General features: G+C 46.0%; 1 protein-coding gene across 4 annotated transcripts in view; it reads left to right on the top strand.

The window, feature by feature from the left end:
• ADAMTS17 (ADAM metallopeptidase with thrombospondin type 1 motif 17) overlaps window positions 1–25,149 on the top strand; it is a 325,031-nt gene that overhangs the window by 116,537 nt on the left and 183,345 nt on the right. For all 4 annotated transcript variants that reach the window (XM_055326445.1, XM_055326443.1, XM_055326444.1 and 1 more), the window contains exon 8: window positions 15,085–15,190. In XM_055326445.1, the coding sequence (XP_055182420.1) occupies window positions 15,085–15,190 (106 nt within the window). The remainder of the gene's footprint in view (window positions 1–15,084; window positions 15,191–25,149) is intronic.

The following is a 25,149-nucleotide window of genomic DNA, read 5'->3' as shown; positions in this document are numbered from 1 at the left end:
GACTTCGCCTGTAGCCCCTGGAATGCATTATGCATAGACCTGGCTGTGTGTCTGTCTCCCTTGCCTGCCTTCCATCCCTTTGAAGCAGAGGCGTCCTTACCCCAGTGCAGGTAGATGGGTGACCCACAGCCAGACTGCCTGGTTCGATGAGTTCTTGGTTACAGCACAAGCCTGGGAAAATGGCTCACCCTGAGGTGCCTGAATTTTCTCCCATGTCAACGAGGACGGTAATAGTAGTTATGTGTGCGCACATATGCATGTGTGCATATGTGGACATGCCTTGGACATGTGTGGACACTCACAGGTGTGTGTGCATGTGTGTATGTGTATCGGGTTATGGAGATTCCTACCACCAGGGCCACTCGGGTGGGACACGTCCATGCAGAAATGCAGCCTGGCGCTTCTTGGGGTTCAGCCACTTTTCAACACCTGCGCATCTTCCAGCTTTTCTGGACAGGGCCAGATTGCTCTCCAAAATGGCCTTTCTACCAATTTATTCTCTTATTAACAGCATCTGAGAGTCTTTAATCCTGATGACCTTGCTGGGTTTTATTCTGGGGGTGAATGGCCAATTTGCACTTCTGCCAGCTAGGTGGAACATCTTTTAAATTTTCACTTGGCCACGGGAGCTAAAAATCACTTTGTCCTCTGGCTTGAACCTGGTGATGCCTTTTGTCACGTCGGCATTTTCAGTGTAGATTGAGCTAGATTTCTCGGTCTTTTCCTTTATGATTTCTGCTTTTTAGGTCTTCCTTTAAATTTTTTTTTACTACTTTAAGGTCATAATGACATCCCCCATCATTTCCTTCTGACAGAATCAACATTTTGTTTTCATGCTTGTATATTTAATCTATTTATAGAGTTTTGTTTTGTGTATTTGGTACGACATGATGAAGGGCTTTGTTCCCCTGTGGATCACTTGTCCTGGCGCTGTTTATGAAATGGTCTGTTGTTTCTGTGGTCCAGATCCTGCTTGTAGGCAACCAGTTGGCAGCCCCTGATGCAAATTTCAGGCTAAGGCCTACAGTATGAAAGACCTGAGATCAAATCTCAGCACCTTCGCTTGATGCTTGAACTTGGGAAAGTTGTTGACTTTTGAGGGTCTTACTTTCATAATTAGTACCTTGGGGGTAATAATGGTATGTAGCTTCCCACATGATTGTAAGTATAAAGTGAGATAATGCTTCAGCTCAGGGCCTGGTGTACACATGGTAAGGGTTTCAAGAAATGTTAGCAATCATCACCCTCCTTCCCCTCCTTGTTCATTCTGCCCTGTTCTAGTTGACCTCTTGTAAGCAGCAGAGGGTGACATTATATGAAGTTGAAGCTGGCAGGGCTGATACGTGTTCATTTATCCCTGAAACTTTTTGAGGACACGTTAACCTACACCATGCCTCATGGGTTTCATGTGCCCAAGATTCTGCTTAGTTCTTTACAGATGTAAGTTTTGTTCAGATGCCTGGGGCTCCTGCCTCAGGAAGGGAACCATGATGGGCTCTGGGCATCAAGAGGAGGTGAGGAGTGTGTCCTGGCAGGATCAGGGAAGAATCAGCAGAGGAGGGTAGCCTCCAGTCTGGACTTCGAGGCCTAGAGTGGGCATTGACAGAGAAGGTGACCCCTGAGGAAAGTACCACGCTTTAAAGTGATGGCTAAGGCCTGGGCTTGGGCCCAGAGGGAAGGGAATAAGACTCTGAGTCTGTGAGCAGCAGGAAATGACAATACTTGGTGATTTCTGACCTAGGGTCGGGAAGACAGAGAAATAGAGAGTCACAGCGTCTGCCAGCTTTTGAATTTGGAAGTGGAGGGTTGGCAGTGGGGTGCGGGGAGTGGCTTGAAAAGGTTCAGTTTGGAGTAGCAAGTCCTGTTTGGTGTGGACTGAGTCTGGGGTAAATGTGGGACAGTGGAACAGCCAGGCTGGCCAGCAGAGCTCAAATGAGAGCCTGGTCCTGGGGATGGAGTGTGGGGACCTTCATCAGCACAGAAGTGACATGGAAGTGTGTGGAATTGCTTAAAAGATGTGAAGCATGTGCTTATTCTCTGCCTTTGACATTTTGGACACCGGCATTAACGTTCACATTATTTTTGTAGTCTGGGATTATCCTGAAGCTCAGAGTGCCTGCTGTTTGAATGTTTGTCCCACCCCTCCCCACCCAAATTCATATGTCAGAATCCTCATCTTCGAGGTGATAAGGTCATGAGGGTGATGCCCCCATGGTTGAGATAAGTGCCTTTATACCAAGTCCCACAGAGCTCCGTCACCCCTTCTGCCTTGTGCAGCTAAGACAGGAAGACTGCCTCCGTGGACCTTGAAGAGACCCTCACCTGCCCACTTTGGCATCCTCTGCACCAACTTCCAGCCTCCAGAGCTGTGAGAAGTAAATGTCTGTTTGTGGATAAGCCACCCAAACAGACTAAGACAGTAGCCCATTGCCTATGAGTTGTATCTGTAAGCGTAAAGTAGCAGAATGACTTCAACTCAAAGGCAGAGCCTGGGAATTAATACAATCCACTTTGTGCCAGAGGCTGGGCATCTTCCTCATCGGCCACCTCTGACGTACATCTGCTTATTTCCTCTCCCTGTGCTTGGTGCCCTCCTGACTTCATGGCTCTGCAGCTCTGGTCAACGTTCCTTAAGAGGCTGGCTCTTGCTTTGTTTTTAAATCAAATGGAATGACATCATTTTTTGCCTCCAGTCATCAGAGGCCGAACCCCACCCAAGCCTCCCAGAAGCCCTCAGATGGGAGGACTTGTAATGGTAGGTAGACTCTCTTGTGAACATCGAGTTAGCATCCAGATGACAGCCAGCTCCCACATTAGGTTATGTCTTTAGTTGAGGGGCTTTAGTGTCCTGCCAGCAGGGGGATTTACAGACCTGTGCTTACAAGCTGGTGTGCAGAGCTGCCCCATGGCTTGGCCTGATGTCTTCCCCACCCCATGCAGAACCAGGCTCATCCTAGAGAATCCAAGAACAAAGCATGGGTTCCAAATGCCCCTGGTACTGCTATTGACCCTGTCCTGGGATCTCACTTAGATTTACGTTGCATCCCCAGGAGGGTGACTTTGCTGCACTAAGCATTTAGCAAGAAATGTGGTTTCTTAATTATTCTGAGAAAGATTGTCCTTTCTTTTCTTCTTCTTCCATTTTTTTTTTTTTTACTAACTTGGCAAGTATTTCTATGCATGACCTTGTATTTTTTTTTAATTTTTTTTTATTTATGATAGTCACAGAGAGAGAGAGAGAGAGAGAGAGAGAGAGAGAGGCAGAGACACAGGCAGAGGGAGAAGCAGGCTCCATGCACCGGGAGCCCGACGTGGGATTCGATCCCAGGTCGCCAGGATCACGCCCTGGGCCAAAGGCAGGCGCCAAACCGCTGTGCCACCCAGGGATCCCCATGACCTTGTATTTTATTTTTCCTGTGGAAATACAGCTATTAGTGTGAAGCTACTTATCAAGGCTATCTCAGGCAAGTTTCAAGAATATACCATTGCAAGAGTCCTTGCAAGATAGTGAAGATAAATTATAGAAGAAGCTCATATGAATGAATGAATGAATGAATGAATGAATGAATGAATGAAGCAAGCTCGTATGGTCTGAGAAATGCAGGTAATCCAGGTGAGATCTGGTAACACAGATGAAAACAGACCTTGACTAGTTAATGTCACTGTGACTAATTAACTGATTATTATTAGTACTATGACTTTATCAACCTATGACCCTTGAATGTTCTTAATGCTAACTCCTTTTTTCCCCTTGGCCTTATTAAGGTATTATTGATAAAAATGTAATATATTGAAATTTAATATACATTATAAAGGAATTCCCCTCAAGTTAATAAACACAAATCAATCTTTCTTTTCTTTCTTTCTTTTTCTTTCTTTCTTTCTTTCTTTCTTTCTTTCTTTCTTTCTTTCTTTCTTTCTTTCTTTCTTTCTTTCCTTTCTCTCTCCTTTCTTTCTTTCTTTCTTTCTTTCTTTCTTTCTTTCTTTCTTTCTTTCTTTCTTTCTTTCTTTCTTTCTTTCTTCTTTCTTTCTTTCCTTGGTGAGAACATTGAAGTGCCACTCTGTCAGCAAATTTTAATTAATCGATGCTAGTCACTGTGTTCTACATCAGATCCTGAAATAAGACAGACTCCTATTATCTAAATTAGCCTGTAATCTTGGTCACTCCCACATTGTTAAATCAGGCCCATACCTTCCTATTTCATATCCCTCTATATTTTTAAAAATTTAATTGGAGCCTAACTTACACGTAGACAAGTATATCTAAGTGCACTACTCAGCAAATCTTTACACACTCAGCACCCCTGCATGAGCAGAACCCAGATCTGGAAATGAGATAGTACCAGCCTCTGGGAAGACTCACTCATGCCCCATCAGTGTCTGTTCCCAGACCTGACTTTTTAACTTACTTGGTGAATTATTATAACAGGAACATCTTTGCCACCGCCCCCACCAAGTCTGGCACCAGAGCCTGTCAGCCAAGCCGATGCCCCTCCCTGGGCCCCATCTCAGTCCTGGCCTCTCTCCTCCCACACGGAACCACTGTCTGGACGTCTCCCATGTGTCTCCTGGCTTGTGCGCTTATAATTTTTGAATGAGTCAAGGTGAAATGAACAGCAGTGTTTGTTTCCCGGCTTGCTGAACTTGGCCCTGTGTGCATGGAATGCTTGTTGCCATTGGTTCCTCTTTTATTGAGATTCACTAAGCAGAAAAGGCAGCAAGGCTCCCTTTCCTTTGCTTGGCAGAAATTTGGGGCCTGCTGTATGCCTGGTGAAGCTTGCGGGTTCCCACAAAGACCCAGAAGGTCGGTTCCCTAGCTCCCTGCCCCATGAATTATCGCCCTGTCCCCTTTCCCTGGTGTTCTTGCAATTCCCTGGGGATTTGAAGAGAAATGTTCAGCTTCCCATTCTTCAGACCTAGCACTGTGTGACTTTGACAAGCATCATCAGAAATTGGCTCTTCCCTCAAATACTGTGCTTGTGAGCTGCTTTTGAGCATTTCCTAGGGATGGGGAATTTTGAGATGCTGATGCCATGGATGACATGGGTCTGCTTGTGGCATGACATCATCTTCCTATTTCTCTCCAAGGCATCCTAGTTTCCCCAAATGGGGATCCTAGCTCTGACTCGTGTGGGCAACCGCACTGCCAAATGACTGAGCTGTCACCTCTGTGTCTCCAAGTGCCACTGGTTGATGTGTTTCTTGATTTGAAATAAAGAGCCACCAACACTTCTTTGACTCCCAGCATTCCACTTCTCTACCAAGCGTTTTTGCTATTTCAACCAGATAGCCTGTATAACTTTCCAGATCAGTTGCCTCTTACTAAACTACGTTCTTAACAATGACTCTGATCCCACAGCGTGTTGGGCAGCTATGGTGTCATCTAGCACATGAGGATGGTGAACTACCATGGCCACTGTCTTTGTCATGTGAGTGAAGAGGGCACTGGGTACTTCGTCTATAACTAGGTTATGTTCTGAGTGTAGTAGTTCAGGCTGCTGTAACAAAATACCCCCTCCTGAGTGGCTTACAGAGCAGACATTTATTTTCTCAGTTTTTCAAGCTGGAAGTCTAAGATCTAGATCCTATTGGGGTGGATTTCTGGGGAAGCCACACTTCCTGCCATGTATACAGCCATCTTCTCACTGGGTTCTCACATGTGCTTTCTGTGTGTACGTGGGTAGAGAGGTCTCTGGTGTCTCTTCCTCTTCTAAGAACACTAGTCATATCAGATTCCACCCTGTTCTTATGGCCTCACTTAAACTAAATTACATCTTTAAGGGACCCATCTCTGAAAATAGTCACACCAGGGGGTATGGCTTTAGCATGTGAATTTGGGGGGACACAACATGGTCCTTCACCCTGGACATGATGAAAATGCATGTGGTCCTTCTTACCAGCCACCAGTCACTTTACCGTCTTCCTGGCAGTGGCTGCTGTAGGGATTAAGCAGTCTTCCCACATGGCCCTGCCTGTGGGCTCTCAAACAAGTTCACACAGAATGGTTGAGAGAGACTGTGACCCAAGGCACATCCTTTGGTCACAAGAAGGCTGGGTCAGGAATGTGTTCTTCTTTCCAGGGAGACCTTGGTTCCCACAGAGAGGACTCGAATTCATTCTCAGACCCCTTTAGAGACATGTGGCCCTGAGGAAGCCTTAGCTGTCTCTTCCCTACATGGAGGAGATATTTTTAGACACAACACCTCACCTGCCCTCTCAGCCTCACCACCACCTAAAACCCCAATTTTCCAGAGGGCAAGGGAGAGCATTCTAACCTGCCAGTGAAGGGACAATATTAATTGGTGACAGAAGAAGACATAAGAGTCTTAAGGCTGTTGATGCAGGACTGTCAAAGTTCCATTTTAAATGATCAACAAAAACAAGTACCGTGCAACGCATATGATGAGAAAATGTGAACGCGTTAAAGCTTTCAAAACTTGTTTGGGTCCATCGCTGTGGGAGTGTGGGTGTCAGTCTCATAGCACCAGCTGACAGAAGACTGTCCTGTGTTATGTGCCCAGCACCACTCCACACACACACTCAGTATGTGCACACACAGAAACACACACATGCACACACACAGGAAGGGTTGCAGTGCTTTGGAGGTGCAGATGTCCAACAGGCTTATTAGGTGGTCATCCTTCTGGAGTGGCAAATGCTAGAAGATAGGTCTGTGCCCCTCTCATGTTCAGGAAGCACACTCAAGGGCTCAGAGGTCTTTTAAAGGAGAATGCAAATGGCTTCTATTGCATGCTGCCCTCATAGATGCTGTCAGCAAAGGCTCCCATACAAGGAGCTAACTGCCTTCCCAGGTCCCCAGAAAAGTTTGCTGAGTGAATAGAAGTGAGAATGAGGGCATGGCTGTGTGAGAAGGTGTTCTGCTCTGACAGATAACCCAAAGTAGGAGACAGCAGGGGACTCCAGGCAAGCTCCAGTTTCATTCTCTGTTGTCTGCTCTGCTGAGGAGCTAGAGGTGGACTCAGGTCACTGGGACAGTTGTGTTGTAGAGACCGTGGCACCCTCCCTGTAGGCTCTGAGCTTGCTCACTGTTCCACCTGCCTCCCTGGCTTTTTCCTGGGATGTTGTTCTCAAGGTTCTTTTAACCTCTAGGTCTGTGTGGCTTTTGCTCAACCTAGAATTTCTTACCTGGCATGATGCCATCAAGGATAGGCAGCCAGGAAACCCTTAATGAAGTATTTGTCAACGTAAGAGATCTTCAAAGATGTCTGGATAGACTCCCTCTCCCCTACAGTGTTCTCAGGTGAGCCTGCTGGGGGCCCTTTCTGGTGGGTGTCCAGGCCTGTTCCAGAAGCCCCTGAGCCTATCTGGGCTCGTCTTCCAAGAGGCATCATGCTTATTTGATGAACGTTAAGTCTACTCTCTGGAGATTCCCTCCCACATGATGGGCCCCCCACCCAACTCCCCAGACACAAGTACCATCTTGCCTGGAGGGTGGGGAATCTGCAGGACATCTCTGTGCACTTGGCTCATGTTGGTTGTCATCTGTTGAAGATCAAATTATTTCTCTTCCTTCCCCTGTCCCAGCATGTTTGGGTTTTCAAAGAATGCAGTAAAGTGTTGGGATTAATGTTTTTGCTTTGAACTTGTAAATTCCTACATTTTATACTTACTTAATGTATCAAACTGTTGTAGGAGCCATGGCTCCAAACCTAGAAGCCTCCAGTCCCTTTCTGGGGACTTGGCTGTGTGATAACCTCACCAGGGGTGGTGACATCTCTTCCCCAAACTCTGGATCCTGGAGGCATTGGGGAAACCTAGAGTGAGGGCAGTTGGTTTGTCAGCATGTGTGGTTTTCCTTTGACTCTGCACATAATCAAGAACTGTGTGTCTCAAAGTAGCAGTTCACGCAACACTTGGACTGGCTAGCAAGTTTGCCTGTGACACAAAGGCTGCTGGGCAGATTAGCAGGAAGTTTTAATGCAGGGGGAAGACTGAGAAGCTTCCTTGGGATGTATCAGCACACTCATTGCCTGTCTTGGTGACTCCCTATCCCCACACACACCTCACTCCCAGCTCTCACAGCTATTCTCTTGTTCCAGGGAAGGTGTCTTTGTTGATGAACACACTGGCATGGGCATTTTTACCCCTCCCTTGTGCCTTTGATGTAATACCTAAGAAGGCTTTGTCTACCCCAAAGTCAGAAAGACTTCTCTGTTTTTTTCCTAAGCATTTTATAGTTTTAGATCTTTCATCTAGCTCTATGATCCATTTGGAGTTAATTTTTGCATACCACATGAAGATGGGTCTGACGTCAATCTTTGGCATGTGGCTGTCTAGTTATTCCCTCACCATTTGTTGACAAGACTCTTCTTTCCCCACACTGGATGGTCTTGGCACCCTTGCTGAAAATGAATTGACTGTAAATCTGCAGGTTTACTTCTGGGCTCCCAGTTCTGTCTAAATGTCTCTTTCTGCAAGTACTACATTGTTTTGGCTACTCTAACTTTGTATTAAGTTGCAAAATAGGGAATGTTGAACCGTTCAGTGATCAGACTTGGAAGCTCTTACCTTTACTTTGCCCATTTACTACTTCTTTTGCCTTGAGTAAGTTGCTGAATTTTTCAGGTCATCAGTGTTCTGCTCCATAAGTAGGTGTTAGGTAGTGGCAGTTTTGAATTGCTGTGGCAGCTTCTACAATACTGATGTTTAAGGAGAGAGCCAATGTCCCTCTTTGAGCCATGGCCCCCACCCTCTTTTTTTTTAATATTTTATTTATTTATTCATGAGAGACACAAAGAGACAGGCAGAGACACAGGCAGAGGGAGAAGCAGGCTCCCTGCAGGGAGCTCGATGCGGGACTTGATCCCAGGACTCCAGGATTATGTCCTGGGTTGAAGGCAGATGCTAAACTGAGCCACCCAGGGATCCCCCCACCCAGGGATCCCCCCACCTTCTGTTCATGGTGCTGGAATAAAGACCTTGGCGAACTCATCTTCCTTCCATGGTAACTGACCCCAGGAGATCCAAAAAAGAAGCAGAGACACTGGGGGCGGAGTTGCCAAGACAGGAGTAGGTCTGGAGGGCTTACCCAGATGTGTGCTCCTGGGATTAGGGGCAGAGAGCCAGAGACAGGGTCAGATCTGGAAGGCAGTGCTCCTTAGTCCCAAGCAGTGGGACCATGTGACTCAGGCCACCACTTCTGCCAGCCTTCCAAACCTTATCATCAATGTTCTATCCCAATTTTTGAGCTGTGTCTGTCCTTTAGCATATGTGAGGTCCTGTCTGCTCTTTGCAGGACCAGGAAGAGGTCTGTAACTTACAGTGAAGAAGATGGCCCTGCGGACTGTTCACCTTGGAGAGAATGCAGACATGAAATTGCAGAGGAGGATAGACCTGAATTAATAGAATAATTTATTTTTTAAGATTATTTATTATTTTAGAGAAAGAGCAGGATGGGGTGCAGAGGAAGAAGGGGAGCGAGAGAAACTCAGCAGACTTCCCACTGAACATGGAGCCCTACTTGGGGCTTAATCCTACAACCCTGAGATCATGACCCAAACCAGAACCACGAGCTGGATGTTCAAGTGACTGAACCAGGCAGGTACCCTCAAATAATTTAGATAATACAGAATTAGGAAATTATGTGACAGTTAAATGTAGACTAAATCTCCTTTTTGCAACTGATAAGGACTCCATCATGTCCAACAATAAGACATGATTTTTTTTTAACAATATGGACCATTGGCATTCAAGGATTCTGCATTTGTGAATTTGGCTACTCGCCAAAATTTATTAGTAATTCCAGAATCAGTATTCATAGTGTTTATGTGTCATGTACAGACATGTGCAGAGAAGCAAAATATTTGAGTCACCGAAGAGGCATGCTCACAAATAAGGTTGAACAAGGTGACCCTTTGCCTTCTTGTTTCAGCTCTCATACTGTGAAAAAAAAAAAAAAAGTCCTTTCTGTGGTCAATAGGTGCCTTATTTTTTACATTTTTGTGCTTTTTTGTTGAGAAAAATACAAGATAAACTTCGTTTCGGCATGAGTTGCTGAACTGTTGGCCATGAATTTGATGTTAATAGACCAACAGTATATATTAAATAAGGTTTCTTTGAACAGGAACACACATAAAACAAGGTTATGTATTGGTCATTTGACAAGGATGTTGTGACCAGAGGCTCACAGGAACCTACCTCTGTATGTCTGCTAGGAGCAACGGTTCTATATTTGAGAATTTCACATTCCCAGTGACTTTTTAGAATCCAACTCCCACAGATAATGAGAATCAACTGTAGGTCTTTATAATTTGTCACATCCTAGACACTAAGACATGGGCTCTTAAATGCTGTTCAGAAATTCAGATCATACTTCCAACCATGTAGTGAAGTTTACAAGAGCACAAGGCCATGCCCCCGAGGCTGAGTGAGCAACTCTGTCTCAACCACTGTGATTGCCAAGTGAAGAGATGTAAATTGCTTTCTTATAACTGGCAGCGTGGCATCCCAGTGATAACCATGATGATGTTAGTACTTCGAGCAGTTGGTAGAAGAAACTCAGCCTTTTTCTCTCAGGGGCAGAGTCCAAGAAGGTATGAGTAATGGCCAACAAGGCCAACAGCTGCAAACTGTTTACACGTGACAATTTGCTGGATAAATCAGAGTTTATACAGTTGTATGTTGTTTACTCCTTAATCTAGAAAGGATATGGTCAACTCTGAGTTTAAGTATTATGTGCTTATACCATGCAGTTTTCTACTGAAAAAGAAAATAATTAAACCTCCTCACCTAGTTTCCTCTCCAAAATCACAATCCTACCAAGGAAAAGAAAAGGGAGAATGTCTACACTGAGTTGACATGGCTGGGAAGCTAGGTTAAGAGACTTTGGCTTTTCTGAATGGATCCTATAGACTTCTCCAGGCATCAGAAAAAAACTTCATAGCCCTTCTTCATTTCTACCATCAGCATTTCAGATTTTTTTTTTTAAGATTTATTTATTTGAGAGAGAGCACATGAGTGGGCGGGGCAGAGGGAGAAGGATAGAGAATCTCACGTGGACTCTGTGGTGAGCATGGAGTCCAACGTGGGGCTTCATCTCACAACCCCAAGATCACAACCTGAGCCAAAACCAAGAGTCAGTTGCTCAGCTAACTGCACCATCCAGGTACCCCAGCATTTCAGATTTTTAAAAGCATGTTTTGCTTCTCTAATCTGTGCCAGAGGTGTATAGTAGAGATGGAGCAAACTGCCCTTAGGATATAAGCACATACTCAGTGATGCCTTGACTGTGAACTCCATCTCTGCTGCCTGAAAGTCTATATATTCAGAATCAAAATTTGGAGGTTTTTTTTTGGGGGGGGGCGGGGGCGGGCAGGTGGTAGAGGTCTTTTCTCAGTTCTGCCTCTGCTATAAGTCACCTTGGGTGAATGGAATATAACCAGTAACTTTAATTTTCATGGCAAGTGCATATTCATTGTATTAGGTTTAAGCCAAATGGAAGAAAATTGAAAAGATTTATAATGACTTCACCACGCCCTGGAGGTAACCATTAATATTGTTGCATATATCCCTTGAATCTTTTTTATCTTTAGTTTAAAAAACATTTGGACTCAAACACCTGAAACCTTTATTTTATCCCACCCACATCTCTGCATAAACACATTAAGATTTATGAAAATCCTTGAAACCCCCAAAGATGATTCATTGTTGTTGGTCACCAAAGCTTTGATGAAAGAGGCCCTGGGTTTGCCTGGAAGAGCACTGGTGTTGAAAAAAAAAAAAAAAAAAGTCCTGCATAGTATCTGAGTCTCGGCTCTGTCAGGCATATAACTGGTTACTGGGCCTCCATTTCCCTATAAGATGGGGCCAGTAACCATACCCATGGAATAAGGTATGGTCACCCATTCTGAGCAGTGCTTGCCCCTAGAGAGGACCCTAATAAATTTCAGTTGCCTTTCTGCTTCCCTTTTCTATTCCAGGGAGCTCTGCAAACATGTGGAATTGATGTTTTTAAAATTTCAAAAATAAGTTCTAGGATTTTTTTTGATGGAGAATTTTAATTCATAGAATGCTAAATACATGGAAAACACCCCTCTGGAGTCTTGCTGTCTGTGTAGGGAATTCCAGTGACATAGGAAGGTCCCAGTGGTGCCATAGCTTCAGCATACCCTCCACTGCTCCCTGCTCCTCCATTCTTTCCAGGGAACAAGGAATAGTGATGGGCTTTGATTCTCATGGAAGCTCATGGCTTAACTGCCATGTATTCCTTGCAGCTCTTTTACAACAACCTGGGATTTTCTCCAGACTTTGTTTCATGAGCTCTAAGCATTTCCACACCTTGGGTCATGAATGCACAAGGTTCCTTCACTCTGTATCAGAGGCCATCTGCTTTTACACGTTTTGCCTTGCTCACTTTCCTGACCAGGCTGTTCGTGATCAGAATGCGTCATTAAAAGCACTAGACCATAATCCACCTTCGTGCGAGAACATTTCTCATAAATAAACTGATCCTTTGTTTTCTCGTTAAAAAAAAAAAAAAGATCATCTGTGCCTTGGAAAAATTAAAATGCAATTATTGGAAGGCTCGTTGCTTAGCTGTTTTCCTAACGTTGCGTGTTACCTAATTAGAGTGGAAACTCAGGACTGCCTGCTCGGGGAGCTGAGTGCAGCAGAGGCCAGGGGATGTTTTTGTGTGGCATCAACGTCTGCTGGTTCAGCAGCCGCTCTGGGGACAGCAGGCTCAGTACAGCTGTCTTTAGATGCCTCCTCTCCCCACTCACCAGATGACTTCTCCCGGGGGCGTGCACATCTGATTGTTCCAGTTGATTCATTGACCCAGGAGGCTGCAGCCTGGGCTGGGAGAGCACTACTGGGTGTGCATCCGAGTGTGTGCGTGTGTTGTTACACGCACATACCATCGGAGCTATGTAGAAGCATTCCAGCTACTCACTGCTGGACTTGGTGCAGCAACCCACAAAACATTTTTAAACAAAACCAGAATAATGACCTTGAAGGCACCGAGAAGCCAGATCATGTCCTTTCTGGTTGTCATCTTTCTCCTTCCAGTAGTCTGCATTGCTGGATTATGATGTCCACGTGCAAAAAAACATACAAAAAAAACAAAAACAAAAAAACATTTCTTTTCCCCTCCTTCCTTCCTTCCTTCCTTCCTTCCTTCCTTCCTTCCTTCCTTCCTTCCTTCTTTCCTTCCTTCCTTTTTTTATTCTTCAATCTTGCCCAAGCATGTTGCATGTTTTAAAATAAAAATAGACGTGCTATGGTGGCAGCTTGGGGTGCTAAATGTGAGCTGAACCCGCAGCAGCATCTCCGTGCAGAGCAGAGCCAGGGGCGAGGTAGCTGTGTGTCTAGAGGCTCATAGGGGGCATCAAGAGGAAGGATGGAGAGCACTCCAGGAGGCCAAGGTCCACCTCCATTTGATTTTGAAGTCACCAAATAGGTGTCCCTTTGGGGTAGCAGGGAAAGAGATTTATTTTTAATTAACTCCCCCGTGCATTTCCCCTCCGCTTTTGCCAACTCCTTACCTCCCCAAGTCTTGTGCCTGTAAGGCCAGTGTCCACTTCCAAAGCACCTACTGCACATTAGTGAAAGGGGCCCTCTGAATGGAGCGGTGTGCAACTCAGCAGCAGTTGGTTCTGTCGTGGGTAGAAAAGAGACACCTCTTGCGGCCGTGGCCACAGTCGGTCCCAAGGCACAGGGCTGGTGGGTGGAGTCTGGCTGCAGAGCCTCCGTCCATCTGGTCACTGGACAGCACATGCCTGGTCATGGGGCCAGTGGAGCCCCTGCCCACCCTACATCCCTTGTGAACTCACAGCAAGAGGAACCCCGAGTCACCTCAGTTGTATAAGCCGCCAGCCACCCTGTGCCACCACCCATTCATCCATCTCTTGGTGTATTAAGGAGTTAGATGCTCCAGGCAGAGGGAGTGCAGATGATTCTAGTCCTCTCTCAGATTCTGTCCCAAGCCCGGGGGAGGGGTGAGATGGGAGAGGGTCCATGGACTCCCCTTTCATTCAGATAAGCTCTGGGGACACTTGAGTTGCGAGGGATGCCTGTCCAGGGTGCAGAGATAGCAAGAACTGACAGGACATGTGGAGAGCTGCTGTGGAGAGTGGCAGCCTGCAGACAGGTGGCCTGTGCATCCCTCAGATGTGCCTGGCCAAGGCCCTCTTGTCATTCACACACCTTTCTGCCAGGATAACCTTCCTCTCCTAGAAAACACCCATCTGTCCTCCAGCCTTCCCGGGACAGCCTCCTGTCCCCTGCTCACACCATTCCCCTTCGTCTGCCTTCCTCTTATGTGCCTGGGTTCAGTTCCCATCTCAGAGGCAAGAGGACCCCAGACAGGTATGTGTGGAGATGAGTGAGTCGCTCCATGAGGCTCATCCTTCTTGACTCCTGCCAGGCCCTCACTCTTCAGGGTTCTCTCCCTCCCTCCAGGTCCTGGTTCAGGAATTCTCTCCCAAGGGTTCCTGAAACATTTTTCTGCATATCCTGCACAGCCTTCCTGGGCTTGCTCTCTGTGAGCCTCGCTGCTTCTCTCTACTCCCTGCTCACACCCTGAGAGCATTGGCCCTGGCAGAGCTGGAGTGGGGTGAGGGAAGGAAGGTGGCCCCTCCCTTTCTGGGCATGCATGTGTGGGGGACCCTCCTTCAGCTTTTCACACTGGGCACCTTGCCTTGCCAGCCTCGCCTCACCCCAGCCCTAGATGGTGAAGTTGGACAGCATCCCAGCACCGCGTGCCAATCCACCTTACCTTTCCCCTCTGAGCCTTGGTCTCTCCCTGTTACCAACCTTCTGAGTCATTAGGATTAAATTAGATAGTGTCTGTAAACACAACACATTGCCCGACATTAAATGCTTGGGAGATCTCCATGGTGTGGTGATTGTTACCATTAATTATTTTTCGGTGAATCCCAAAGCGTTACACGCCAGCCCGTCCCACACAAGAGCTCTGGAACCATGGTCCCAACCCCGTGGCCACATCCTCGTCCCCATCTGCCCCTCCTCTCTCCCATCATGCGTGCTGTTGACCATATGGACTTGCCCAGCGAGGTCAGGGCCTCCCACGTTCTGAAGAGGATGTGTTTTGTGTCTCTGCTACAGGGATTGCTTACTTAGGAGGTGTGTGCAGTGCTAAGAGGAAATGTGTGCTTGCCGAAGACAATGGTCTCAATTTGGCCTTTACCATCGCTCACGAGCTGGGCCACAAGTAAGTATCAGACTCTGTTGTTCTGCCTCTTCCAGTTCCTTGCTGAATATATTTTTTTTTCTGCTTGAATTCCATAAGTTTTGAAACAGTGCTGCCACATACTTTTGCTTCTTCTGTAACACAGACCTAGGCCAGCACGCCTGGGTCCCAGCCCTTCAGGGAACTGGAGAGATTACTGAACAGATGGTCTCTGTGAGTCAAATGTTAATTTCATGTTCATGTGTGCACTAAGAGCACACTACTCTTAGTGCACACACTCCAGAGGGAAGGGGTTTTTCTCGGAGTGTCGTCTTTGGTTGCATTTCTTTCCTGGACCAGCATGATCTGTGATTCACTCTATCAGTCAAATAATGGGATTTATCTTCAGACTGTTGACTTTCTATTTCCTTGAAAGCTGGTTTCAAAGTCCAACTGTCCAAAGGCAGAATGTCAGTGTCTCAGTTTTTTGGGGTTTTGGGTTGTTTGTTTGTTTTTTTTTAAAGATTTTATTTCTTCAGGAGAGACGCAGAGACATAGGCAGAGGGAGAAGTGGGCTCCCTATGGGGAGCCCGATGCGGGACTTGATCCCAGGACCCCTGGATCATGACCTGAGCCAAAGGCAGATGCCCTTCAATGTCTTAGTTTTAAAGAATTATCAGTTACTGCCTTTGTACATGGAAATTCTTCCCTTGAGGAGGGGACAGCCATAGACCCTCAGAGCCCAAAGACATTGTGGAAAGGATCTGAGGCAGCATCCTGGTTTTACAGGGGAAGGAAGCAGCAGGTCAGAGGGGTTGGGTGGCTGGACCAAAATTGAGATCACCTGCAGGAAGTCTTAGGCATCAGAGAGCCAGCCGACTCTAAAACTATGGCCTGAGGGCTTACTATTTCTCCTGCAGTAGGGGTCTGTTTTGTATTTCTCTGAAGGAAAAATTGTGGTACAACTGCATGAGAACTTAAAAAATAAGTACGTAAATCAAGGAGGTCAGAGCATGAAGAACAATAGGAAAATTTGTATTGTGTTGGATGGAACAAAGTTAAATGGAAACCTAGTTTTTGGTGAAAAAATATAAAGGTTTCCTAATGACCTATGTAGTAAGATGCCTGGGATCCTAAATGTAAACTCAAACTTCTGATTTCTGTAAAGTCAGTCTGTAAGGAGAAATACAAAAGCAATTTCCTCTAGGATTAGCTATATCTGTGGCTCTATATATGTGTGTGTATGTGTATATATGTGTGTGTGTTGTGTGTGTGTGTGTGTGTGTGTGTGTATATATATATATATATATATATATATATATGCTTTTGCCTTGTTTTACCTGGTCCCATTCTCATTTTTTTCAGTCCTATAGATGGACTTGGTAGTTAGCTTTTCTGTGCCTACTGAGTATCATGATGTGAGTACAGTGAGTGAGAATAATCCTATGTATATTTCCTGGGATTAAGGCAGAAATAACATGCCATCAGCTAAAAGAGGCAAAATGAGCACTTATCACTAAGTACACAGTTCTTTTATCTCGACAGTATTTTTAAATATTCGTGACAACTCTTTGCCCACACTTTTTTGCCTATACTACTAGGAAATAATTTTTAAAGATAAACTGTAATCAAATATGTATTCATATTTCTGATTTGTTAAAGAAAAAAAAAGCATGTACAAACCTGTAGCCAAGGATGGTTGCTGAGAGAAAAGCATAAATCAGTATGACTTTGGCAAACATCCTCTCTTCTCGCCTTTTGGCAAAATGACCCAGCCGGTCTGTCTTAGTTCCTCAGAATTAACCACCTAATGGGTTTGAGAATGCAGTTGTCAAAACATTTTCCAACATGTGGGTTGTCGTGGACTTTTGAATACATCTATTTATATGAACTGCAAGATTCCATGCAGCGTCCAGTGCCAGCACCCACGCTGGACTGCTTTTTGCACCCGCATGTGAGCACACACGTGCTATGTAGAAGCTTTTCTCCTTGGATGTGAAGAACACAGAGGGCCATTTTCTCCCTGATGACCTAGGCAATTGTGCAGAGCCACTGGCGTCTGAGCGCAGGGGGTCTGCAGAGATGAATGGTGAGATTCAGTCCAATGCCAGTAGCCTTTAGCTATAGTCTGCTTCAGTTTCTTGAAGGGCTCTTTATAGCTTGCTCTTGCACTCTAATTACCTACAAAAACAAACACCTAATTGTTAATCAAAGCCAATAAATTCTGTGACCATTTGGCCCTGCCCCTAGTTGGGCGATTATGGTTTTCCCAGGGAAGTCTGTTGTCTCTGATTATGTGCGAGCAGTGGGAAGCAGGTCCCCCAGGGATGAAGCCACATTCTCTCCATCTGCAACCCTCTGGTCAGCCAGGCTCAAGCCACAGACAAGGCTGTGTGGAGGCTTAGCAAGAGCCTCTTGATGAAGGCACTGGCCAGGCTGCTTACAGATACAAAGCCTGAAAGCTGTTGCATATATGGGGACAGAATGGAATCATTTAATTCCTTATTCCCTAAGTACATGTGCACTAAGAGAGGATGGGATGATGTTCTCAGTGGACCTGAGCCACTGGTCTACGCTCTTCAAGAAAATTTCTCAGTGAAAACTTTAGAGAATGAAAAAGACTACCCTTAGAAGGTCCCCAGGGGACTCACCCAGTGGTCTCTAACCATTTAGTACTGATAAAGAGAAACCTGTCTTCTGAAGGATCTGTATGTGCTTTTGTACATGGACACACATAAGTATGGCTGCTCTGTAGCTTACCCGGTATATGTCATATAAGGATCAGTGCAAGCAGTTACTCCAGCTCTGAATGTTAGGAGAAAAATTCACTATCCATGTGAGCTACACATTGCATTTATCAGACAATGAGAGTCATTATACGTTAACCTGATTTTGTTCCTGCTGTGGCTGTCAGAAAATACAAAGCAAATGTCAGGCTCATTTTTAGCAACTAACTCACCCTGTCCTGGACTTGTGTTTTTCTCTCTCTTTCTGTGTCTCTTTGTCTTTGTCTCACCATATTTTACATATTGTAGTTCAAAAGTAATTTATTTGGTACTATAAACTGGCTCCAATCCAATCTGCAATCAAATGGGTTCTGAATTATGAATTACATGAAAAATTCTTGCCATGGTAATATCAATAATTCTGCTTAAGACAGGAATTAATGAGATCAGATCTCATTTATTGAACACCTACTGTATTAGATGCTGTGCAGTCATTATGCTGTTAACCAATTCTATGGGATGGGTAGTATTTCCGTTTTATTTTATAGGTTAGGAAACTAGTATTACTTTTTTAAAATTTCCAGCCTCTACTTTAAATGATTTGGGATCACTTCTATGATAATATACTCATACATCAGGAGTATTAAAGTAAGGATCCTCATTCCAAGAGAGGGGTAATAAGAAGAAAACTTGTTATATATAAAAAACAAAAAACAAAAAAAAAAAAAAAAAACAAGGTACGTTCAGATAGCTGCCAACCAAGAAAGACAGGACCATCAACATCATGCTAGTTGCAGAAGAAAGTCAATGAGTCAGCAAGAGGGTCTTACCTAGGAAACTCAAGTACCTTAGCTGTGATTAACAGCTTTCTGATGATTACTTGATAAAGAAGTAGGGTGAAAAAAAAAAAAGTAGGGTGGAAAAGACTGCAGCCATGGCTTTGGGTGGGTCTGAAAGATTTGCAGTTCCTCGTTGTGGTCAAGGTGGAGGACCTGGGAGGAATTGTTCTGTGTTTCTGCCATGAGGATGAGTTGGCTCCATGCAGAAGCCATGATGATAGTGACTTTGAGGTTTTTCTTTTTTAAAAAGATTTGTTTATTTGAGGGGAAGGAGAGGGAGAGAAAAATCTTTTTTTTTTTTTTAAGATTTTATTTATTTAGGCATGAGAGACGGGGGGTGGGGGCAGACATAGGCAGAGGGAGAAGCAGGCTCCATGCAGGGAGCCTGATGTGGGACTCGATCCTGGAACTCCAGGATCATGCCCTGGGCCGAAGGCAGGCGCTAAACTGCTGAGCCACCCAGGGATCCCAAGGGAGAGAAAATCTTAAACAGACTCCTCACTAAGTGCAGAGCCTGACACAGGGCTCGATCTTGCCATCCCAAGATCATGACCTGAGCCGAACCCAAGAGTCAAATACTTAACTAACTGTGCCACCCAGGCACCCTGATTTTGAGCTTTTCTGATGAGCCTTCATGACCTTGCCTCCTTACCTATAAAACCCTGCCTAATAGGTATCTGCATGTTATTTTTTGGTTCATTTAGTGAACAGAAATGTGGTAGGGAAGGCAGCTGTCTCCCTGTCTTTCCATGATAGTTTGAGAAACCCAAGTAAAAACAAGGGGACTACTTCATCCTGCAGTGACCAGGAGAGGGGAATAGATCCTGAGTGCAAGAAGATGGCCGTGATGGACCTCTCTTTCTCCAGAGAGCTATAGCTGACAACTGTTACTGGTTATAATTGAATTAATGAAGTGGAGGGGGGGGGCATTCCTTGAGAGACACAGCCCAGCTGGGCCAGTGTTGCCCAGGTGTTTTCCCTCAAGAAACCAGGACAGGGTGCCTTGTGGGAGACCTCAGTGTCCAAGATGTTTATCAATATTTACTTTTAAAGGGAAAGAGGGACAGCGAGAAGCAAGCATTTATTTCTCTGAGGCAAAGTTCTTCTCTGGGGAAGTGGGGTCATCAGGCCCAGAGGAGGTACTTGGGCAAGAGCCTTCCCTAGCCCAGGTGGGAGGGCAGGAGAACACAGAGCTGAGTCTCAACAGTCTCGACATTTGGGGCCTGAGGAGACCCAGAATGACATGCATGCAGCTTGCTTCTCAATCAGGTAAGCCCAAGAGCTCTCAGGGATTGTCTAAACACAGGCCCTTCTAGGTGTGGTGCTGAGAGGGGGGCGGGAAACCATGTGGTGCACACTTGGCCACCCACACACAGGAGGGAAAAAAAAGAACATATCATTATATGTAGAAACAAAGAGGTTTCTATTGCAGAAAATAAATCTCTGCTTCTGTTGGATTTAGGAGGCTCTGCAGATAAGCCTGAGCCAGATCAATTCTTGTCTTGAATCATCCCAAACTCCGTGACCTCTCTGACCCAAGTAAATCCACCCAAGAAAGCCCTCCAGGTGGGTCCCAAGAAAGCCCTCCAGGTGGGTCTCAAAGTCACGCCCCCTATTTGGGCTCTTGCTACCTATACTAGGGTGGGGACTCTCCCCACTTGATCTTCCTCAGAATTTTTTTCAGACTTCCATATTCCCTTTCTCAGGTATTTCTGTTCTGGAATTCATCTCTCCTCCGGTTGGTTACCTCCAGTTGTGGCCTCTGAAAAACGCTCTCTTCAGGGAAGCTTGGGAACATGGGGCAGGTGACACCTGGACGTTGCTTCACAAGGGGAGCACCTGAAGCATTTTTAAGTGCCAGTGACCTGAGCTTCACCCTAGACCAGTTAGGACCTGCCCTCCTGGGGAGAAATAGCTAAGGAAGACCCTCCAGGCAAGTCCCAGTACATTGGGGTAGAGAACCATGGCTCACAGGACTCAGGGGTTTCACTGTTGTTTTCTGGCCTCCTCTACCTTCTTGCCTCTGTAACAAGTGGGATCCTCGGCTCCAGGTGTTGTGCCCAAGATTGTGAATCCTAGAAACCACCAAGGAGCTGACACTGATGCAAACACACAAGGGTTTATTTACAAGCTCAAGCTTGGGTCCAAATATACCCGACACAGCAGAGCAGGGACTTGGACGCCGAGGCTAAGAGACATAGCAGCTTTATAGGGGCCAGTGGCCAATGGGATTGTAACACACATAGAAAGTTGCACAGTCATGTTGGTCCACACGCAGGTGGCCAATTTTTTTTTTAATAATAAATTTATTTTTTATTGGTGTTCAATTTACCAACATACAGAATAACACCCAGTGCTCATCCCATCAAGTGCCCACCTCAGTGCCCGCCACCCACTCACCCCCACCCCCCGCCCTCCTCCCCTTCTACCACCCCTAGTTCGCTTCCCAAAGTTAGGAATCTTTATGTTCTGTCTCCCTTTCTGGTATTTCCTACCCATTTCTTCTCCCTTCCCCTCTATTCCCTTTCACTATTATTTATATTCCCCAAATGAATGAGAACATATAATGTTTGTCCTTCTCTGATTGACTTACTTCACTCAGCATAATACCCTCCAGTTCCGTCCACATTGAAGCAAATGGTGGGTATTTGTCATTTCTAATGGCTGAGGAATATTCCATTGTACACATAGACCACATCTTCTTTATCCATTCATCTTTCGATGGGCACCGAGGCTCCTTCCACAATTTGGCTATTGTGGACATTGCTGCTAGAAACATCGGGGTGCAGGTGTCCCGGCGTTTCATTGCATCTGTATCTTCGGGGTAAATCCCTAACAGTGCAATTGCTGGGTCGTAGGGCAGGTCTATTTTTAATTCTTTGAGGAACCTCCACACAGCTTTCCAGAGTGGCTGCACCAGTTCACATTCCCACCAACAGTGCAAGAGGGTTCCCTTTTCTCCGCATCCTCTCCAACATTTGTGGTTTCCTGCCTTTTTAATTTTTCCCATTCTCACTGGTGTGAGGTGGTATCTCGTTGTGGTTTTGATTTGTATTACCCTGATGGCAAGTGATGCAGAGCATTTTCTCGTGTGTGTTGGCCATGTCTATGTCTTCCTCTGTGAGATTTCTGTTCATGTCTTTTGCCCATTTCATGATTGGATTGTTTGTTTCTTTGCTGTTGAGTTTAAGAAGTTCTTTTTTTTTTAAAGATTTTATTTATTTATTCATGAGAGACACAGAGCATGAGAGAGAGAGGCAGAGACACAGGCAGAGGGAGAAGCAGGCTCCATGCACCGGGAGCCCGACGTGGGACTCGATCCCGGGTCTCCAGGATCGCGCCCTGGGCCAAAGGCAGGCGCCAAACCACTGCGCCACCCAGGGATCCCAAGAAGTTCTTTATAGATCTTGGAAACTAGCCCTTTATCTGATACGTCATTTGCAAATATCTTCTCCCATTCTGTAGGTTGTCTTTTAGTTTTGTTGACTGTATCCTTTGCTGTGCAAAAGCTTCTTATCTTGATGAAGTCCCAATAGTTCATTTTTGCTTTTGTTTCTTTTGCCTTCATGGATGTATCTTGCAAGAACTTACTGTGGCCGAGTTCAAAAAGGGTGTTGCCTGTGTTCTCCTCTAGGATTTTGATGGAATCTTGTCTCACATTTAGATCTTTCATCCATTTTGAGTTTATCTTTGTGTATGGTGCAAGAGAGTGGTCTAGTTTCATTCTTCTGCATGTGGATGTCCAATTTCCCAGCACCATTTATTGAAGAGACTGTCTTTCTTCCAGTGCATAGTCTTTCCTCCTTTATCGAATATTAGCTGACCATACAGTTGAGGGTCCACTTCTGGATTCTCTATTCTGTTCCCCAAGTGGCCAATTGAATCACAATTTACCCTATAGTGACCCATTTGAACTGGCGTATCACTCTGGTCGGAATTGGCGCGCAGTTTTGGCGGGCACAAGGTGGGGTTACATTTTTATGAGCGAGCCGATTTCCAGTTAAGGGTGTGCTCAGCGGCTTGACTAGGGTGGGGGAAGCGCCTTAAGCAATAAGCAGGTCATGTGGGGGTCATACAGGAGATGGCGGGTGTAGCACAAAATGGAGTTAGTCCTGCTCTGCTTGTCCAGGGGTAGGGGATTTTTGTTAAATTTCCTGGGTCCCACACCAGGCAGGTCCCATGTGAAGCTTGGTATCCTCCAATACAGGCATTCCTTAGAAGTTAGATCCAGGCACTCTGGATGTTTCCAGCCAGAACATGACAGCTTGCAAATGAGTTCAGGGCAGTGGATATTGGAAGGATGTCTCATTCACGCATGCCTGAGGACTTGCTTGCCTGGTGCACAGCACAGAATGCCATCTGAATCCCATCCCTGAGAATCGTGGCTTATGGGCAGAGAGTGGACAAGTGTCTCAGGAGGGCTGGGCAGCAGAGGGAAAGGGGAGGAGAGAGCTCTTCTGGGGGAAATGTTCTTATAATAAGAGTCATCACAGTTCAATCTGAAAAGAATTGTCTTGATCCCAGGACAGGAAGTAAGGAAAGCCATTATCCAGATGTGTGATGAGGAGGACTGTTTGTGATCAGTATGAAGAATGAGCTGCCCGGTGCAGCGTGGGGGAGATGCAGAGTGAACGCAGGCCAGATGTGATCAGCCAGATCACCTGCCAGTGGACGGCCCCAGCAGTCACCACTGTTGCCCTGCCCCTGTCTGGGGGCCTCAGTCTGGTAGGCATAGTGTAGACATTAGATGGGCCAGCCTTATGAAGAAGGTACAGCAGAGAGGGGACTTCTGGAAATGTTATAACTGTCTAGAAACCCCAGAGGGAGGGGAAGTATGCTTTTGCTCTAGTTGGGATTAGGATAGATGTGTTAATTTGGGGGGGGGGGTTTCTATCCCCCAGGAGGTCTGCAGGAAGCCCAGGTGCCTCTGGTCTGGTTCTAGGCAGGTCCCATGCTGGCTTTTCAGACAGGCTTCCCCTTGGTTCTCGGGGTCTTCTTTTCTGTTCCCATTCAGCTCCCATGGCCTCCCGCAGCCTCCCCCTCCAGACTGAAGGGTCGCTGGTGGTGCTAGCAGTGTTCAGGGCTCTCAGGTTTCACATAGAGGAGCTTGGAGTGATTCCTGAGTACAATTTCCTCGGTGTTTGGCCCCTGGATCAAAGCCGGTGTGTGAGCATCCGCAGGGCGCGGCTTTCTTATCCAAATTCCAGACTTGGACAAAACATTTAGGCCTCGCTCCTTTTTGCTTTATTATTATTTTTTAAATTTGCTGCTGGAAACTGTGGGGTCCTTGCACATTAATCCACAAGCCACCCTCGTCCTCAAGTCTTCACTGAATTAGGACGATCTGGGACTTCAGAGAAATGGTGCTGACCTGCACCCCACACAGCTTCCATGAGCCCACTCAGCATGGCCCTGAGCATGGCTTTCATAACAGCAGAATTTTCTTCTGGTTCCTTTCAGACGTGTGTGATTTTTGAATGGGTTCAGTGTCCAGAGTCACAAGGAAGGTTGTAACTGATGGCTGTGTTGACATGGCTTTCCTGCCCTTAAGCTGGGATTTCTCACTGCCCTGCCTTAAGGAGAACTGCACAGAAGTTACCAGGATTTCCTTTGCACTCTTATCCTTGATGCAGAGTCAAAGGTGGGGAGAGAACACTTGTTCCAGTTGCTTGGAAGGCACAGAGCCACTGTCCTTAAGAGGACCTTGAGCACAGCCTTCCCAGACCTGCCCAGGCGATGCCTGGGAGGAGAACACAAATTGAAAAGCATTAAAAGCTCTTCAGCAAGCAGACAGATGTCATCCCACCTGCATTCGGAGCAGCCAGTCTGCACAGCTATTGGCTGGACATTATCGCTCTGATGGAAATTCCAGCTGGATCTGGAGCGTCCGCGGCCCCCAGAGCGTCATTACCATAACAGAAGCTGTCACTAGTGTCTGTCTCTACCCCAGGAATTCTTTGCATTTAATTATTGGGTGGATTTCCTTACCTGAAAGACTGTTGTCGGAGATGGCGTTTGAGGAGATGGGAGGAACGTGGAGTTTGGCTGAAGAACCAAATTCCGAAATCCCCTCACAACTTCCTTACGTTACAGACTATTCCAGGAATGAGACGGGATCCAGTTTTCTCGTTCAATTGCCAGAGCTTCTGGCAGGCTCACCGAAATGGCTTTTCTCTTGGTTCTCAGAGCAGGAAGGGACATCCATAGTCCTCTCAGCCTCATTTTGCAGTTGGCTGGTTCCCTCCCTTATCAGTGGCCAATGGGAGACTTCTAGCAGGGCCTCTTGCCATGAGGTGGTGCCCCTTACACAAGAGAACAGACCTGTGCTGAGGCCCAGACCTCCCTGTGTGGGTCTCCTGGTAACTGGATTTACTTACCTTTACCCAGAAAGACACTTTCCACTAGTATGGCTAGGGTTTTGTAAGGACCATGGGAG

Source organism: Nyctereutes procyonoides, unplaced genomic scaffold, assembly GCF_905146905.1.
Source record: "Nyctereutes procyonoides isolate TBG_1078 unplaced genomic scaffold, NYPRO_anot_genome, whole genome shotgun sequence".
Classification (NCBI taxonomy): Eukaryota; Metazoa; Chordata; class Mammalia; order Carnivora; family Canidae; genus Nyctereutes; species Nyctereutes procyonoides.
The sequence above is the reverse complement of the archived record's forward strand: the minus strand, read 5'-3'. Positions and strand labels throughout refer to the sequence as shown.